This window comes from Aythya marila (genome assembly GCF_965140915.1).
Source record: "Aythya marila genome assembly, chromosome: 5".
NCBI classification, from domain to species: Eukaryota; Metazoa; Chordata; class Aves; order Anseriformes; family Anatidae; genus Aythya; species Aythya marila.
Window position 1 is genome coordinate 20,823,461 of NC_139046.1, and position 14,825 is coordinate 20,838,285.

Sequence of the window (14,825 nt, forward strand, 5' to 3'; positions counted from 1 at the left end):
GGGAGCAACTGCTAGGGTTAAAGGTTCAATTTAGAGTGAAAGTTCTAGTATGCCAAGAGCTCTGGTCCGTTTACTGCAGTGTTGTATGAATACAAGCATACCATGAAAGGCTTTGCACAAAACCACTAAATGATACCACACTTGAATAAACTAATATCCTTGACAGGCAATTATACTTTTATTTTACTATGTTTGCTGTGGTGTTCTTGCTGATTGGTTAAAGGTACATACCTGACTGTCATCAACCTCACCAGAGTAGAGTGCATTAGAAGTTACTGAGCTGGTGGTCTGGTAAGAGCTGGCAGCTTTCAGACTGCAGTTGCTTTTATCTTTGCAAGTTGTAATGCAGACTTCTGGGCCTAGGCTATTGAGGACTAAACATTTATATTTTTAAGCTGAATAGTGATAGAAATGTACATATATTTTTAATCTGTACGCAGTGCCAGATGTTACTACTTGGATATAGATGTGGTGTTTAGCTGCCTAGCACGGTAAAACCACCACCATCCTCTGCTACCAACCTCCACCCCTTATTCCATAGCATTTGTGTCACTCTCAGATCCCCCATACTTTAGCATATAAGTATTCTCATCACCATTATTCCTTGTCCTTTAACAGATTAATAGGCAGGTATATCTTCTCATTCTATTGGTCTTTCTTGGAAAATGTTCATAAGAACTGTTGACAATTTGGTCTTCATCTGCCTAAGTGGTCACTTAGGGCAGGCGGAGTTGGATGTCTGGATGCCCACACCAGCTGAGCTCAAGTCCTTATTGCACTACCCAGTTCCTTGCAAAGTTGACCTGTCATTGATCCTGCAATGTCTTCCTACAACATATAACTTAGGTTACATATTCGTTTTCTCTCAAGGTTAAATCTTTTTGAGTCACGCACTTGATATCCCCATTCTTTTGCATGACCACCAGGTATACCCTGGTCCTTGGGCGAAGACAGTCTCATCAGTGGGTTTGCCTTTTCCCAAGGCAGGAGCAACCCACACTGCCTTCCCCATCCACTTTCCTGCATGCACTATGGGGACTTTAGCTCCTTTCACCGTGTGTAGGGGTTTTGTTTCAACAAGACCAGCACGGCTGTCAGACCCCTTATTGTTAATTAGCCAAGTGGCTTCTGGTAGATTTATGTCCCATTGTTTGCATGTCCCAGCACCCAATACTTGTAACATAGTCTTTAACAGTCCATTATACCTCTCAACCTTCCCAGAGGCTTGTGGGTGATACACCCACTCAATACCATGCCTCTTGGCCCAGGAGGTGACAAGATTGACAATGGGAGTCATTTCCGAAACAGACCCAATTCTCTCTGGTGTACCATGATGCCACAGCACTTGCCTTTCTAGGCCCAAGATAGTGTTTCAGGCTGTGGCATGGTTTACAGGGTATGTTCCGAGCCATCCAGTAGTTGCTTTTACCATCGTGAGTATGTACTGTTTGCCTTGGCGGGTTTGTGGGAGTGGTCCAATATAGTCAATTTGCCAGGCCTCAGCATATTGAAACCCTATCCACCTCCCCTGTTCCAGGGAGATTTTACCTTCATGGCTTTCTTGATTGCAGCACAGGTCTCACACTCATGGGTAACCTGTGTGATGGCCTCAATGGTCAGGTCCACCCCTCGATCATGAGCCCATTTGTATGTGGCATCTCTCCCCAGATGTCCTGATGTTTCATGGGCCTATCGAGATACAAACAGCTCATCCTTCCGTTCCCAGTCTAGATCCACCCGAGCCACTTCAGTTTTTGAAGCTTGATCCGCTAATTTGTTGTTCTGATGTTCTTCCGACTCTTGGGCATGTGGGCATCTACATGACTTACTTTTACATCCAGGTTTTCTACCTGGGCAGCAATATCTTGCCACAGGGTAGCAGCCCAGATAGCTTTACCTCTGCACTGCCAGTTGCTCTGTTTCCATTGCTGCAGCCACCATCCATGAGTCAGTGTAGAGATACAGTACTGGCCATTTTTCTCTTTTTTGGCAATCTAGGGCTAGTTGTATGGTTTTTACTTCTGCATACTGACCTGACTCGCCTTTCCCTTCCGTGGCCTCCACAACTCATCGTGTGGGACTCCACACAGCAGCTTTCCATTTCCGATGGCTCCTTACCATGCAGCAGGATCTGTCAGTAAACAATACATACTGCTTTTTGTCTTCTGGCAACTCATGATATGGCAGAGCCTCTTCAGCACGGGTTACCCCTTCTGTCGGCACTCCTAAATCTGTCTTCTGGCTAGTCCATGATCTCTTCCAGGATTCCTGGGCAATTAGGTTTTCCCATTTGAGCCCGCTGTGTAATTAACACTATGCACTTACTCCATGTAGCATCAGTCGCATGGTGTGTAGTGGGAATTTTCCCTTTGAACGTCCAAGGTAATACAGGTAGCTGTGGGGCCAAGAGGAGCTGTGCTTCTGTACCCACAACTTCTGAAGCAGCTTGAACACCCTCATATGCTGATAGGGATCGAGTGGTTTCTGATTCCTTTATGATTTCCATCTCTTCTTCCTGCTGTTTTTGTGATGACTCTGCTTTAGAGGTGCCTGCCTTTTCCCTTTCTCCCTCCTTCTTAGGAGAGGCTTCTTCCCTTACTAAACGAGCTGATTTCCATTGTTTAGACTTGACTATGGGGGTGACTGATACCATATCGGTTGGTCCTCTGGGTCAGCCACAGCATGTGTTATCTGGTCATCGGACTCAGACTTTCTCCCTCTCTTCAGGGTGCTGGATGATGTTAAACAGTGTTTGATAGGAGCAAGCCAGGACCCAGCACAATGCTGCAAGCTGTCATTCTCTGGCATTATCAGGGTCAGGACATACAACTCAAACATTCTATCAGGTTTTTAGGATTTTGCACTTGTTCAGGGGGTGAAGCTCAAAACTATTGGAGGAGACACCTGTGACAGGTACCTGCCTATATCCTCCCACACGCCTTGCCACCTGTCATAAGACTGTTTTGAGACAGATTCCTGGGTAAGCTTTCTAAACAATCGACTAAGAGAGAAGAGGAAACCAGTTATTCAGAATTAGAAATAGCAATATATGGGTTACATATGGATACTCAAAATACTCAAATTGTTGTAATTAGCCCACTGTGAAAGAAGGAGGAGGTACCTATTCCTGATATTATTCATAAACTGACATCCAGATGAGGAAAGGAAGGCAATGTAGTTCTGAATATTCTCTAAAAGGTAGTTTCCATGAGACCCAAATGATAACAGTGCAGAGCCTGAATGCCAGATGAAACTGAAGGCCAGTGCTTGGCAGCACAGTGAAATAATAATAAATAAATAAATAAAATAATTAAAAAAAAAATGAACACAGCTTGTAGCACATTCCTGGATCAGATGTAGAGGAGAAAGGAGAACATGACATGGATTGCATGATACATGATCAAACAAGCCAATATTAACAGGACACTGAATGTGGTGACTAGCAAGTGTGTTAGTTACAAGTGTTTTTAGTCAATTCTATTGTTATCTCAACCCTGTGAGCCCCACGTTGGGCACCAGAAAGGACTGTGGTGGTTTTACTGTGCTAGGCAGCTAAACACCACAACTGTTCTCTCACTCTTCCTTCTCCTTAGCTGAGAAGGGGAAGAAGTAAAGTAAAGAATAGAAGTAAAGAAAAGAGATAAGGATAATTTAATTAAAGGGAAAACAATTATAATTATTAAGGAAAGATTATTATTAACTATACAATTGAACTAAAGAGGAAGAAAAAGGGAAAGTGGGAAAGGGGAAAAAAAATAAAGGTTATGTGGAAGTGCAGAGGAAAGAAATTACTCTCTACTTCCCACAAATAAGTGATGCTTGACCACGTCCTAGAAGCAGGGCCTCAATGCACATAGCCGGTGTTTGGGAGGAGGACCGATGTTTTCACACCAAGAAAATGTTTTCACCCCTCCCCTCTTTTTCCTGTTTCCACCTTTTATTGTTGAGTGTGACATCATATGGTATGGAATATCCCTTTGGCTGGTTTAGGTCAGCTGCCCTGGTGATGTTTCTTTTCTCTCTTTTTTGCTCACCCCCTAGGAGGATTAGAGGGAGTCCTGATGCTGTGCCAGCACTGCTCGGCAGCAGACAACACTGGTGTGATACCACTGCTGTTCTAGCTACAAGTGCAGAGCACAGCACTGTATGGGCTGCTGCAGGGAAAGTTAACATCCTAGCCAGACCCAGTGTAGTAGGCATGTGTACAACAGTGCAAAAATACTGCCAAATCCTGTAGAAGAATACCTCATCTGTCCCCAGTAGGCCAAATAAATAGAGAGGCTCTGGGAGAAGGTGAAAAAACAAAATTAGATGCTGCTTACCAGAACTGCGATGTTCCAAGTAATGCATTGGGTAGAACTTCAAAAATCACTAGCAGACTGCAGCAACTTATGTAGGAAGGTTTCCTTAAGTCATGCTGAATCTTGTAAATCTTGTGTTTTAAATCTTCTTTGAAAATTTTTGCTTTAAGATCTAGAAGATGCTGAATTCTTTTAATCAAGCCTAAGTAGTTTTAATGTTGACTGCTGAAACACTCTGGAATACAGTGGTAATACTTGCTATTTTGTTTTTTTCTCCATTGGAAAAAGTTGCACTTTTAACCTGTTTTAATTTCTGTTAGTTTATCTCTATTTTGTCATAGGAGTTGGAGGGGGAAGAGGAGGGAGAAGAGGAGGAAGATGCAGAGAGTGATGCTAAGGTAAGAATGTTAGTATGTTTATGTGTTGTACACACTATAACCCTGAGCAATGTAATTAAGATTATAGCAGTTTGAAAATACTAACTTTTTTTTTTAAAAAAAAAAAAAGCCTACCTCTTGACTGCTGTGTTTTTGTCTTCCTCAGTACTCAAATTGCTCTTAAAAGAAAAAATTAAGTTTGGATAAATATAAATTAAGGTAATTTCTTAACTTTCTGTCTTTACCTCTTAGCGACACCTCTGTGTAATAAGTATATCTCTCTTCCTTTAGAAAGGTCTTATTTCAAATATTTTTCTGTAGTTGGACTTCAACTTGGAATTAGTCTGACAAGTCTCAACTAGTTTTCATTCATTTACTTTCTTTGTTAGAATTGTTCTTTTTGGTTGTTTTAATGGCTGCAGGTTGGACTCCACATGTCCGTGCTCAGCTAGGATTCAAGAAGTTAGTCCCCACCTTTTGACTTTTAAACTTTGCGTGACCTGTTTTAAAACTCAGCCTAAGGCCTAATGCTCCTTCTGATAGGTGTTTTTCAGTCCTTCAGTTACATTAAAGCTAATACTTGTATTTAGTGAAACCAGGACAATGAAAACAAAGACTTGTACTTATTTAGTTCTTAAAACATCAACTTTTAATCTTTTCTAAAGGCACAGATGAAAAAGTGAAAGGTATGCAAAACTACTTGATCTGTGGATGAAAGTCTTACAGCAGCTTAACATGTCACTTTTCTGACTTACGTAGTTAATATACATCGTATTGCTAGTACATGTTTTTTGTCTCCATATCAAGATTTGAGCTTACTTTTCTTTATTGAGAACTGCTGTAAAGGAAGTCTGTCTTCAGGAAAGATGGATCAAACAGGATTCATATGACAGAAACGAATGTTCTTACTCTGTTCTGAAGGATCAAAATGCAGTAGTGTACCTGTAATGGGAAAAGGTGGGACAGCAGAGAAACGAAATGTTAGTTCTGAGTCAAAGTACGTTCATGTTAAGTAAGATCCTTTTAATGGCAGAAGTGTGAAATCTGTTATTCTTTAGAAAGAACTTCTAGTACCTTGGAAGGTTATAGCTATTGCCTCCTGTATTATTTTGTACATTTCACTTTTCATTCATGCTGACAGTTCCTTTCAATTTTTTCCCATTTAGGTGTAATTTAAGTCTGTTTATCATTCATACATTTCTAGGTAAGGTGGAATTCCATTCATACCTAACTTCCAAGAAGTCCCATTGTAGCCATGTAATGTAGTTTGTTTGCTAGTCTTTTGGTTTTTGTTTTCCTTGTATGGGGAAAAGAAAATGGGGAATGGGAACTTCAGGGTTTAGGTTTTATTAGGAGCTCAGAAAAACAAAAAGAAATGCATACAGAGATGAATGCCTTTAAATCATATGTTGAAAGTAGATTTTTCAGAATGACCTCTTTGCCTTCCTGGCACAACTTCTGCTTTGCTTTTGTAGCAGTCAAGCTATTTTCTGTACACATGATAAAAGATACTGAGACTTGTCAGACTTCATTTTTCCTTGTTTGTGATTTGATGTTGCACCTCTGTACTGTTTCTAGCATACTTGCAAATTCCTAAATATCTCCTCTGCTCTCCTTGAGAACTCTTGTAAGTCATTGACTTACTTGCTGTGTCCTTTCCAACATTCTTAACTTACACTGCCTGACAAGTTCAGTCAGTCATTCTGAAGAGGCATTTTCTTTAGCACTCATGCTTCTGAGTAGGTTTTGTTCTCCTCAGTTTTCTCCTTTTATTTAAAAGGAAGGAAAGTCCTTCTGTTGTGTACTATCTCTCACCTTTCTTCCCATGCTTCACAGAGAACACTGTCTGCAACAGGCTCCATGCTTCTTTTTCTGTATTCTAGGCTTCTGTGTTTTTTGCTACTTATGTGAAGCTATATTCTAATTCTTTTCCTCCCCTCATAAGTATTTTGTCTCTGTTCAATTCACTTAAGCTGTATTTATTTCCAATCTGATGTGCTTTGAAAAACCAACCAGCCTGTCTCAGCATACTTGCACTGTTTATTCACTTGCTGTAGTAGAACATTCATTTGTCATGACAGCTTATATGTCATGCTGCTGCAGTCTTACACAACTGTCTTCCCTTACTACAGTTAAAAATCGTTAGCCAGTCTTCAATTTTTCAAGTAAACTTGGAATTTTGGTTTTGCCTTTTAAGGGTCATGCCCCCTAATCCCATCTTCCATTGCTACCTCTGTTCACTGGATTTGTCTCTCCCCATCCCCTGCCCTTCTTTGCCTTTCAGTTCCCCCTTCCTTTTTGTTACATCTAGAATAGTTTCCCTTCCACGTACACAAAAATAATGGTCCTTTACCCTGTTTTTGTTTCATATCCAATTTTTGCCTTTTCAGTCACTTCCATGCTACCTCCTCCTTTGTTGTTGTACTTCATTTGCTTGATAAATGTCAACACTTTTCTTTTTGCTTTGTCACCTCTTCCTCCTTCCTCCCTCGCGCTCCTGACAGATTTAAGTACATTTGAGTTGTTCAGTTAGAACCAGGTCAGTATCATTACACAAAGAACATAATGCTGTGCTATGTATAAGTTGTGGCTTTGGAAGACTGAGCAGTCATATGATTGAAAGTAGCTTCAGAAGATGTCAAGATAAAGTAGCTTATTTTGACAAGTATATTTTTCTGTGCTTGCATGCCCTGTTGTTTAACTGCCTTTTTCATATTACTGATATTATGCTTGAATAGAGAATTAGTTGACTGGGTAATACACAACACCGGTTTGAATTATGAGCTAAAAATCCAGTGTTAGAGAGTACTCCTGCTTCAGGGTGCTTAGTATGTCTTTTAAGTAACAGTGGCTGAAGGGCTTGTTAGCAGAGAATTAATTTTTGGAACCTTTTGTAGGGTTTTCTCTGTTTGTGGAGGAAGCAGTTCAGACCTTGTGCTTGCTTAGCTCCAGTTAGGTGTGAATTTATTTCCCGCATCTCTCTGATATCCCTACTTTTTTTTCCTCAAGAACGTATGTTAGAAAAGGAACAAAGATAAGCTTTATCTCTATGACACCTAACTGGAGATTATTTCATGCTAAAAACTTATGAAATATTGAAAGGCTTTCTTCCTTGTGTGCTGGAAAGGCATTGGCTTTAGTGCCTACTGACTGCATTGATCCCACTGTTGTTGGCAGCCAAGTGTGTTTGGGAATCAGATCTCGATGGGCTGCTTGTGCCTGCACAGCTGCTTTAGCAGATGGAATGCTTGTGTAACAGAAGCTTCCCAAAGTGATCTGTAGAAGTAAGGAGGTGAATGCTTGATTGTTCTCTTATTCAGCTAGGAATATATCCTGCCTAATCTGTTTAAACACTGAAGGTTAAAAGGAATTCAGTGTCTCTTTTTTTAATAATAACTTTACGCAAAAAAAAAATCTGGCTTGAAAGGATTAAATTACCAACGTAAATGGCACAGGTACTTTGGATGTATGCCCCCATTCTCTAGGACACCAAATTAATTGGATAGGTGGAAGGGAAGCAGTGGGCTGTATGTATGAAAGCTATGGAAGCAGTTTGTAGAGAGAGATTCATACTACTACAGATCTGCTTTTCTTCTCCCTTTTAGCCCTCTGATCCTGCAAATTTTAGCTGAAACTTCCTCATTACATTCAGTGCATGTCCTCTGTCCATAAGCAGTTGATACAGTTCAGCTGATCTGGTTGCTGATGTCTGAAGAAGTGGTCTGTATGTAAGCTAATTAGCTGAAGCTTCTTGCATTTATCTTCTGGGTAATGAAATCCCAGAAGAAAAATGTTGAGGTCTATTGTAACAGGAGTATTATTATTTGTTTGTTTCAAACAAGTGGTGCTATTATCAAGAAGCAGTGACACAAAAGCTTTACATATAGATACTTGCTAATGAAGGAGTTAAAAATTAATAAGCTTTAGAGTAAGTGGGAGTCTCATTTAGCTTGTGTATCTTGATTGGAACAGTTTCTCAAGCTGGAATCAAGGCCCCAGAGCAGTTTAAACCACCGCTTGCACAGCCTAAGTAAATGTTCTGAAATAATTGCCTTAAAGACATTAAAGTAAAACGTTCTGTCACAGTTCATGTGAATTTAAGTCATTGCTCAGGACTTGTCTTGAAGAAATTCTCTATACAACAAGAATTCTTATTTGGCTCTGTGGTTGATGGTGGTGAATCTCAGCTTACTTGTTTACTGATTTATTATAAAATGAGATAAAATTCCTTATCTTTGCTGGTTCTAGTCTTTCCTTTTTTGGTCTTTGTTGCCTTGCTGAGACACTTCACCAACATTTTCAAGATACTTTTGAGAGTTAATTTAGGAAAACGTAGTGTGAGTGGAAATCTTGCTACTGTGGAGGAAATAGCAGCTTTGAACAGACCCTGCTCTAAACGGATTTTGGTAGTGGTTGTCTGTGCAAATGTCACCAGCAATCAGGGCAGCATGGGAAGAGCAAGCTCAAACTAACAGCCGTGCCTGAGGGAGTATGGATGTAGTATCTCAATCACACTTACAACCTAGGGTCTGGATCTTTCAGGAGCAGTTACAGGCCAAAAATTAAATTTCAGCTTTCACGTGCCTGATGCAGAAGCGGTAACTTTTGAAGAAAAGGGTAGTCATCAACCTGTGCTGTTGCATCTCACTGTCTAATCCTGAGATGTGAGGCTGACAGGTAAATGCAGGCAACGTGGAACTCATGCTGGCCAGCTCGGTGGGAGTAGTGCTGTGCTACTGCAGTAGGGGAAGCAAAATGATTATGTTGGAAACTGGATCTGAGATACTTTGTTATTTATGCCCAGTTTAAACAGTTGATATGTATTGTCAAGAGAGATATGCCCTGAACTGTAAGTCAAAAGTAGTATAAAATACTGGCATTTTTTTCTCTAAAGTTTCCAACAACTGACTTGTATCTGACAGCCTCTTAAATTTTATATTTTTCTTTGTATGAGAGCTGTAGTCAACACTGAAAGATCCTTAAAAAGGAACTTTGTAGGTCCTGTGATGCAGGTTTTAATCGCAATAATCGCAATTTAAATGCTTACACAGAAATAAAGACAAGTATGAAGAAGAGATGAAACTTATGAGCAAAATTAGCAAATAGGGGTTTTGTTTGGCCATTAAAACTTGGCCAAAATGGTTGCAATGGTCAACCTGAATGAGTCTGATTTCCTATTAGAGGTGAATAGGAAGGAAGGGAGGGAGATTAAAAGCTTTTGAAGTAGTTTGTAAATAATTGGTTTGTTACTTGATTACAGCTCTTAGCCAGAGGGTGTGTGGGAGAGGGAGTGGTGCTGTGCACTATTCTATTGCCACATTCAAATACAAAGTAGCTGTAAGAAAAAGGCATTTCTGAAAATCTTATTGATTAAAAAAATGCTGGGTGTTTGTTAGCATGCAACAATTAGCAGTGGCAGTCAGATAGTTTTGAGAAAGTATACTACCTTTGTGCAAACGTTTCTTCTTGAAAAGAAGGGTATTCATGCTGCATTTAGTGCTGGATCAGTGAAAATGAGTTCATGTTTCTGGGGAATTCAGGCAGATGAGAAAGTACGGAGTTGAAGTTAGCCAGATGCACCAGGGAGGAAAATCACAAAGGAGTTGAACATTTCTAGCATATCTGTGCAAAGGAGACAAAATTAGGCTGTAATCTAGACTTCCAGTGGGAACGATAGTGACCTCCAGCCCTATACAGTTTAGGTGGTGAAGGGAATAATTGTCTGGGTTTAAAAAATCTTCTTCAGGACAAACTTTCTGATAAAGTATCTTGGTTGCATCTCTTACTCTTCTTCTACAAGCACAGTGCTTAAGTTGTCTTAGCTTTTGGTCGCTTGATGCATGATGAACTCTTGCATGTCTGCTTCCTTTGCAACATTAAAAAGTTCCTCTTTAGGATGGTTACTCAGAAACATCGTATTTTGCAGTTGGTGGCATTCAAGGTGTCATATTTTAGTTTTATTTTTCTTTACTAGAATTCAGCAGGTTTCTGTGACTTAGATTTTGCTTATAATAAGCTATAATAAGAACAGTAAAGGGAGAAGCGAACAGGAAATACACTGAAGTAAATTCTTCTGCTTTCTAAGAACACTGCTTTACAACAGCAAAAACCAAGCAAGATGTACAATGTAAAACCTGAAGTTCTTAGCTGTTTGAGTACTTGTTCTTTCCCAAATACACTTCCTTTTGCCAGAGGGGAAATAGTTTTACTCCCTAATGAAGGTGTTTCTGCTTTTGCATACTCAGATTAACATATGGACTTCTTGCCCAGTGTTAAACTGTTGAATAGTTGCATACTGGTGATGCAGAACCTAGACGAAATCAACACATTAATTACATTTTTATCGTCTTTGCAGAAGAAGCAAGTAAAAACTCAATTATGCTGCAAAAATAAGCAGCCTGACTTCACTGCCTTCATCCCTCCTCCAAGCTGGTGAGGAGGTGGCAGTTTATTGTTAGTTTAATATGAACTGAAAGTCAAACTGAGCCTTTGGATGGGGGAGTAGAAAATCACTTGCTTTCTGGTTTGTTTGAACCTCAGCCTACTGGATGGGGTTTAGAGAATGCAAATACAGATTAAAAAATAGTATGAGGTACCAAGCAGTTGGAAGGAATTAAAAAAGCACTACTGTTGAAGACTTTATGATATTACCTGAATTTATATGTAGCTTGCCTTATATGTTAATGCTCTCTAGCTAGCTTAAGACTGCATAGACAATTTATTTTATTCATTAAGTATTTTATTTATTGTATGCCATTTTGATTTTTAACTGTTTTTTTCTTTTTCCATTTAAACAGAAAGATTCCAGCCAACCTGCTGAATGCAAACAACAGTAATAAGGAAATACCACTTCAAAGTGATATTTGAACAACTTGTAACAAATATTTGGATACCTGGCCTGCAGTTCAGGATACTTCATCGCTGCAGCACAATCTTATTAACAATGCTTAAAATTAATTTGTTTTAAAATGCATGATTTTCACTAACTTTTCTTTTATTGCTTAACATGTACAGTGGCAACTTCAATGCATTTGGGAAATAAGAGGTTTAAATAAAGCACACTCTACAGCCGTTGGTACACTGTAGCTAAGTATGTCAGTAGGCCTTTAGAGCCTTTTGCCCTATGCATAGGGGAATAGTCCAGACTACCAAGCGAAGATTATCCATTTTCTTGTTAAAACCTTGAAAATTGTGGAATAGCAATGTGCTGAGAAGCTAAAGTAAATGGATTACCTGTATGGTAGCTGAAACGGATAGAGCAATATGAACTCTTTGCTAGTTCCCTCCCCCCTTTTTTTAATGTTTCTTGCAACCTACAAATTGAACTAGTGCTTGAGCAGCTTTAAATGTCATATTTATTATCTCAGTAAAACCAATTGAATTGAAGTAATTTTACTTCATTGAAGGGGGTGTCATATTTGAGACTTAGTTGTTCATCTTACTATTTATTTATTCATGTTTGTAAGTACTTTGACAGAATTAGTGCTTTTTAATAGTTTTTAATATACTTGAAAATATTCTTCCTGTTTTGCATAAAATATGGGTACTTGTACAACAAATGATTTGAATTGGTCTCAATGTAGTAGTCTAGACAGAAGAAACGAACTTTTATCAAAATGACAACTCTTCTGGATGAAGATCAAAATGTAAAGGCCAAACTTGCTGTCAATGGAAGTGGGTTGCAGCCAAAGAAAATTTCCAGTAGTCTTATTGCTTAGTGTCCAGCATGGAAGGACCTTTCACTATGAACACAGAAGTTTAACAAAATTCAGTTCAATAAATCTGAAGTTTTGGTGTCTTACTTGCAACACTGAAATTATTCCATTCCACAATTTGTTTTCTTAAAGCTCTGAAGTCTTCAAAACTACCTTTTGTTGTTGTGCGGCACTTCAGGTACATGTTTCTAGTTTCAGCATCCATTGCCAACCTCTGGCAGCAGTTGAATAGCAGCTGTATCAACACTGTGACCAGGCATGTAGAGTGCTCCAGCCTTACCTTACACATTTGTAACTTAATACAGTGTTTTCAATTTGTACAGAATAGATAGAATATTCTATTAAAGTTGTGAAACATGAACGTTGGTGCCTGTCTGGTCCGTAATGCTTCCTAGGTTAAATGAAAGTCCCTTTGACATTCTGTAGTTAACTCTGAAGTCTGCAACAAGGGGCATGCCACCTCTTTGGCATAATGCACGTTTAAGAGCTGTATGGGGCTGGCTTCCTTTGTTGTTAAGAGACGAAGAAAAGTAGCCCTTGTGAAAACTGCATTAAAAAGAGTTTTTCAATGTAATTCAGAACAAACTAGCTTGATTTGCAAGCAAAGTTTCCTCAGCTTCTAAGCATCTGTATTGTCATGGGCTTAAGGGGCACCAACATCACTAAAGATTTCATGCAGTTACCTACTTCAGTCACAGAGAAGGTGCTGGGGGTGTGAATTGGTTTAGGGCATATTGAGATACTCATACATCCATACTTTATAGTCAGAAAATGCAGTTCTTAATGCTCAATTAAGGTAGGGATGAGGGGAGGAGGAGGGGGGTGTGGATAGGTTTTGGGTACTGAAGGAAAAAAAAAATGCAGCCAGTCACTGAACTGTGGTGATTAACAGACTCAGGAGGAGTTGCGGTAAGGGATGTGCATGTAATATTCACAGGCAAGGGTGGTCCTAAAAATTTGTGCTAGTGACAATAACTTGGGATGTAGAGGAGAAAAATCTACAGTATGCACTTCTGCTGGTGTAGATGTATGGTTGACAAGGGTGGGAAAAACTATAGAGCTTGCCTGCATGCTAACCGGCTGATACCAGTGCTGGTGATGCTAGGCACATCAGGTAGAGGTATTTGACCAGTCTTTTATATCAAAAGAAAGTGAATGATATGCTTCCACTGTCATAAAGAAATACTTTCCACCACATGGTTAAATAGGAGTGCTACTACCTGGAGATAAACATCTGCACATTAGCACACTGAAGTAATTTATGTGCATGAATCCTTAAAGGCTAACTTTAATTTCAAGAAAACGGGAAATTCCAGAACATGGAGAGTGAATGTGCCAGCATTCAGGAGGAGCAAATGAGCTGAGTGGGTAATGAAGCTGACGAGCAAGATGTTCATCCTCAGGAAAGCAGTGGGAAAGCTGAGCCGGGCTTCGTTAGAAGCAGAGTTAATGCCAGGCGACGCAGTCTAACAGAGCGCAGATCTTGTCAAAACCTAGCCTTGCCCTTACCATTACAGATCTAGCTGATAATGGCAAAGATGAGTAGCTTAGTAAATTCTCCTTTGGCTTCAGATGGTTATTTATAGTCGTAAACTACAGCAGAAAAGGAAAAAAGGCTCAGTCCTGGTGGTTTCTGAAGACTCTGCCTCAAGTCAAATGAATTGCAAAATTCCCTCTTTAGGGGGACGTTTTAAAAATGGTGAGCTGTGATACCAAAACAAAGCAAAAGTCTACATCAATATATGCCTGATTACCTTCACAGCAACTCCCTAAAGGAAACTTCGGTTCTGTCTGTGAGAACACACCAGTTTGATGCAGTCTTCGTTTCACTGGCTTCTGACCTGAGGGTGAGAAAAAAAAAAAAAAAAAAAAAAGGCTCCATTTCTGGGTCTGCAGGTTGAAGCAGCTGGAAGCAGTCCAAGTAAGATTCATTTGGGAAGCAGTGCGGTAACAGCACCTCGGGTCTCTAGGAAGAAGGCCTGGAGGGCCCCACAGCTGGCAGTGGGGGGCTGCGGGTTGTCAGGGGCCCGTGACACAGGACTGGGGGCTCCCCGGGACCCCTGTGGGAGGTGTTTGGGATGTCTGTGGGCACTGTCAGCGAGTTCAGCTGTCTGGGTTTGGCTACCACCTGGTTAGGATTTGAGGCAGCTGGAAGAGTTAAAATAGGTTTTGCAAGTTTCCACTCTCCTGAAACAAGCTTTGCCTGTTTTAAAATAAAGGAGGCTTAATAAATTCATTCTCAGGGAAATGCTGCCTTGACGGCAGTTCCTCAAGCCAGCAAGGTCTCCTGAAGGAAGCCAGTTCAGCACAGCCAAGTCCTGAGGAGGCCTGAGCCAGAGAAGAGCGTGTAAGAAGAGGTCAGACTGGTTACGGCACAAGGAAATTGCTTGTTCTTTGCGAATTTGGTGATTCAGAAGGCAAGCTTGAGATGT

At 40.1% G+C, this 14,825-nt stretch overlaps 1 protein-coding gene across 8 annotated transcripts in view; it reads left to right on the plus strand.

Annotated features, from left to right (window-relative positions):
- Positions 1 to 12,479, plus strand: part of NAP1L4 (nucleosome assembly protein 1 like 4) — a 31,485-nt gene extending 19,006 nt beyond the window's left edge. For 4 of the 8 annotated variants that reach the window (XM_082760466.1, XM_082760463.1, XM_082760464.1 and 1 more), the window contains exons 15-16: positions 4,643 to 4,699; positions 11,476 to 12,479. In XM_082760466.1, the coding sequence (XP_082616592.1) occupies positions 4,643 to 4,699; positions 11,476 to 11,514 (96 nt within the window). In that variant the 3' untranslated portion in view covers positions 11,515 to 12,479. Of the gene's footprint in view, positions 1 to 4,621; positions 4,700 to 4,844; positions 4,898 to 5,844; positions 5,883 to 11,475 lie in introns of all 8 variants that reach the window. The other 4 variants (XR_014317508.1, XR_014317506.1, XM_082760467.1 and 1 more) reach the window with 4 other exon arrangements.
- The last annotated feature ends 2,346 nt before the right edge of the window (positions 12,480 to 14,825 follow it).